Genomic DNA, 4,272 nt, shown 5'->3' with positions numbered 1-4,272 from the left:
TACCTCTCTATCCCTCTCCCTTCCTCTCTGTAAAAAATCAATAAAATATATATATATTTTAAATCAACGTGGTGGTTTGTCTGCTAGTTGCACCTGGGGTGGCTCCTGGGGCCCTGGTCCTCTGTGGCAAGTCCAAACGGCCTCCCTCTCATGTCTGGAAGCTGATGCTGGCTCTTGGCTGGGGGCCTCCGTTCTCCTGTGTGTGGTCTCTGGTCAGGCGGGAGGCGAGGCTGGCCATCTGCACAGCTGGTCTCAGGCGCCAGGGGAGCACAGGTGGAGGCTGCATGGCCGCTGCAGCCCAGCCCGCGGCTGCACAGCCTCACTCCCACCACATTCTGTGGGTCACAGCAAGTCTCAAGCCAGCCCAGATGTAGAGAGTGGGGAAAGGGATTCCACTGCTGGAGGGAAGGCGCTGCAAAGAATTTGTGGCCCTGCCCAGCTGGTGTGGCTCAAGTAGCTGACCTATGAACCAGGAGGTCACGGATTCGATTCCCGGTCAGGGCACATGTCAGGGTGCAGGCTCGATCCCCAGTGGAGGGTGTGCCAGAGGCAGCCAATCAATGGTTCTTATCATTGATGTTTCTATCTATCTCTCTCCTTCTCCCTTCCCCTCTGAAATCAATAACAAATAAGAATTTCTGGCCCCATTTAATCTACCACAGAGAGCTCCACCCAAAAAAATGACCAGAGCAGGTCACCCTACCCCCAGTAGGCCCCCCTCTGACACACCACCACCGTTCTCCCTCACAACAGCAACATAAAAGGTTGGCATTCATTTTGCAGACCACTCTGCAGAGACTGGTCAGTTAGGAAAGGCATTTGGCCCAGCGACTGATTGCGTTGTTGAAGATGCCACTAGTGTGTCTCCTATTCCACATGCCAATCTTACAGTGTGATGTTGACATTGTAAGAGGTGGGGTCTTATGTTCCCTTTCCTTGGAACTACTTGGAACTTCATAACAACCTTGACCAGTAGAAAGGGGCAGAGTGATGCGTGTGACTTCTGAGGCTCGATCATAAAGGGCCATACAGCCCCCACCCCATTGGTACACCTGTCCTTGGAACTCAGCCACCATGTTATGAGGAAGCTCAAGCAGGTGGAGAGGCCTCTGTGAGTGCTCCAGCCCCCAGCCCGAGAGAGGCCCTCAGCCCTCAGCCAGCATCAACCGCCAGATGTGTGCGTGAAGGAGCCTTACGTTGATCCCAGCCCTGGCTTTCCAGTCTTTCGGCAGAGGCTCTAGACGTCTTGGGGCAGAGATAAGCCATCCCTGTTTGCTTTCTCTGAATTCTTGACCCACAGGAACAAGGAGAGACAATAATGATTATTAATTTTTTTTTAAGCCACTACGTTTGGGGGAACATTGTTATGCTCTGCTAGCCTCAGCACTTGGCTAGAATTCTCAAGGTCATCTCCTGATCCAAGATAGCTGCTCGCGTTCCAACTGAATGCAGAATTCTTAGAAATCCCTTGCAACACATTCCGTTTATATTTCATATGCGAAAATTAAGTCACACTATATGGGCAAGGAAGGCTAGAAATGTTGACACACATACAGCTGTGCAGGGTGCAAGGGCCCACCTTTTATTTATTTTATTTTTAAATATATTTTTATTGATTTCAGAGAGGAAGGAAGAGGGAGAGAGAGATAGAAACATCCATGGTGAGAGAGAATCATCGATCGGCTGCCTCCTGCAAGTCCCCCAATGGGAATCGTGCCCACAACCCGGGCATGTGCCCTTGACCGGAATCAAACCTGGGACCTTTCAGTTTGCAGGCTGATGCTCTATCCACTGAGCCAAACCAGGTAGGACAAGGGCCCACCTTTTAGCTGGGCTCGCTGCTATCTGAAGGAGAGCGGGGTTCTGTGTTTGAGGAGAGGAGAATGGGTAGTGGCTAGGTGGCTGTGGCAGGAGGGCAGGCAACGGAAGAGGGAAATCTTCCCCACGCGGGGGAGCTGAGCCAGTACGTGGACCCCTGCCCTCTCAGCCTCCTTGAATGCTTGGGTGCCATGGAGTTTCCCGTCTACATCGCTTCTTTACAAAGAGTTGACTTCCCTCCCAAAGAAGTGAGGCAGTGAGCCAATGCACAGGGCATGCTCTGGTCTCTAACCCCACCCTTTCCACGTGGCCAGTGGGCAGCCAGACTTTTGCCTAAAATCCTAACATGCAGCCCTGACCTTATCACTTCCCTGCTCAGCCATCTTCATGGGTCCAGTTTGTCCCAGGTTAAGCACAAATTTCGGGATTTGGTATCGAAGGCCTCAGCCAACTCTTCACTGTCCTTTGCTTTTACCTCCTCATCTCGCCTCGCCTCAGGGCCTGCACCCAGGCCTTTCTGCAGGCGGGTCCCACTGCCCAGGACACCCTCTGCCCTGCCTGTGCCGGGAGAATCCCTCCCATTCTCGGCACCCTTCCAGGGCCTCCACGAGTCCTTACAGGGCCTTTGCACGAGTTAGAAAAAGGTTCCCTTATCCGGGGGGATGTAGCGCCATGCCAGGGCTGGAGGAGTGGCCCACAGGCTGGATTCCACCCACATGTGCCCCTCAGCCTGGCGCCCTGGCAGCGTAAACACCCCGCACAGCTGTCCGTGTGAAGATGCCACTTCCAGGGACCACGCCAGCCCCACCAGTGGGCGAGGCTCTTCCTTAGCCCCGTTCTGTCTTCAGTTCCCAAGCCCTGCTTTGGGGCTGGCTGCTTTCTGCTTTGTGTCCTCCAATCAGCTCAGTGCCCACTCCCCCAGGGCACTGAGCTCGAGCCACAGGCCATAGCTCTTTCTCCCCACTCCGGGGGCCAGTCACCACTCCCTTAGTCCTTAGCACGCCCAGCAGCAGAATGGAAAGCCCCGCTGGACTGCAAGAGGGACCACTTGGACCACGCCTTAGGAGTGACCCAGATACCAGTGGACTGAGTCAGCTGCTCAGAGCCACTCAAACCTGAGTCTCAGAGGCCCCGGGCTGGGCGGGGAGGTTCCCTCTCAGCTTACCCTGCTCCTGGGATCACTGGAGCTCAACCCTGCATCCCCTCCCAGAGCCCAGGCTGGCCCAGGGCCCCGGTAGTGGTGGCCTTGGACCCACTGCTCAGGAATGCACACGAGACCTTCCATTTTATACCTTTTATTTTATCTGCATCTTCGCTGTCTCCTCCCTCCCCCACCAGCCCCTGAGAGGGGGTGGAAGCCCCAGTTGGAAGGGAAGGGACTACTCTTTCCTCCCTGGGAGAGGGGTGTCCCCTGGGCCAGGCCCTACTGATCAGGGAAGCAGAGGCCTCCATGGCAGAGCAAGGGCATCGTCCAGGAGGCTGTGTCAGGCTGAGGCCCCTCGGATGCCCTGTGGCCCTGGGCCCTGTGGATCACCAGGAAAATGAAGAGCAGAGAAGCCCAGAGGGTGTGTGCGTGGATGACAGAGGCAGACCTGGACTTGGGGGTGGGGGGCGAGGAGCAGGGACCAGGGAATGTGGTTCAAGGCCTGAGAAGAAGCCTTGGGTTATAGGGTTGCTGGATGTGGGGTGAGTACCCCAGGGAAACTGGCGGGTAGGGAGGGGCAAGGCTGTGCTCTAAGAACCAGGCTCCCGGGAGAGGGGCTGTGCTGCAGGGTCTGATCAGGGACTGGCCCCAAGAGGCCAGAGGGCAGGAGGGCGGCTGTCAGGGGTGGAGGATGGGGACCTTGGGTGGCTGTAGGGCCCAGGCCGTGGTGCTATCGTAACCAGCTCTTCAGCTTCATGGATGTCAGCCCAGCTGGGCATGGCCCCAAACCACCAATGTGTGCTCTGGGTGGCTCTAGGGCTCCCAGTGTGGCCGCAGCCACGCAGGGAGGACCCGCAGGAGGCCCTGTGCTGCAGGCCACACCTGTCCCCAGGATGCCTCCATTTCAGCTTTCTGGAAACTTCCTCCCCTGCCCAGACAGAAGGACTCCCAAGACAGATCGTCTGCCATCACAGGGGGTGGGACGCGGTGGTGGCGGGCAGGAGCCATGCTGGGACAGTTCGTAGACTCAGCCTCGGTGGAGCCCGCAAAGGCCCCGGGGTCACTGCGTTCTGGTCTGTTTGGGAGTCACTCAGGCCTGGAGGCCCTCGGCGGGGCGGGGCGGGGGCGGGGCCGCTTCGGGGCCCAGGGGTCTCAGAAGGCCCCCTGCCCGTCCCCCTGGCAGCCGCTGTCCCCGTGGACGATGAGCACCGGGAAGTAGAGGGCGTCCTCATAGCACGGGGGGCTTTCCAGGGGCTCCGTGTCGTCCCCGCGGCCCCCCAGCGGCCCCCCGCTCAGGCTCCGGAAGACCC

General features: G+C 57.7%; 1 protein-coding gene across 1 annotated transcript in view; it reads right to left on the bottom strand.

Annotated features, from left to right (window-relative positions):
* Nucleotides 1-3,097: 3,097 nt before the first annotated feature.
* The window catches only part of TMEM151A (transmembrane protein 151A), a 3,519-nt gene continuing 2,344 nt past the window's right edge, over nt 3,098-4,272 (bottom strand). The window contains exon 3 of the mRNA XM_023765096.1: nt 3,098-4,272. Coding sequence (XP_023620864.1) covers nt 4,115-4,272 — 158 coding nt within the window. The 3' untranslated portion in view covers nt 3,098-4,114.

This window comes from Myotis lucifugus, unplaced genomic scaffold, assembly GCF_000147115.1.
Source record: "Myotis lucifugus unplaced genomic scaffold, Myoluc2.0 scaffold_373, whole genome shotgun sequence".
Taxonomy (NCBI): domain Eukaryota; kingdom Metazoa; phylum Chordata; class Mammalia; order Chiroptera; family Vespertilionidae; genus Myotis; species Myotis lucifugus.
The sequence above is the reverse complement of the archived record's forward strand: the minus strand, read 5'-3'. Positions and strand labels throughout refer to the sequence as shown.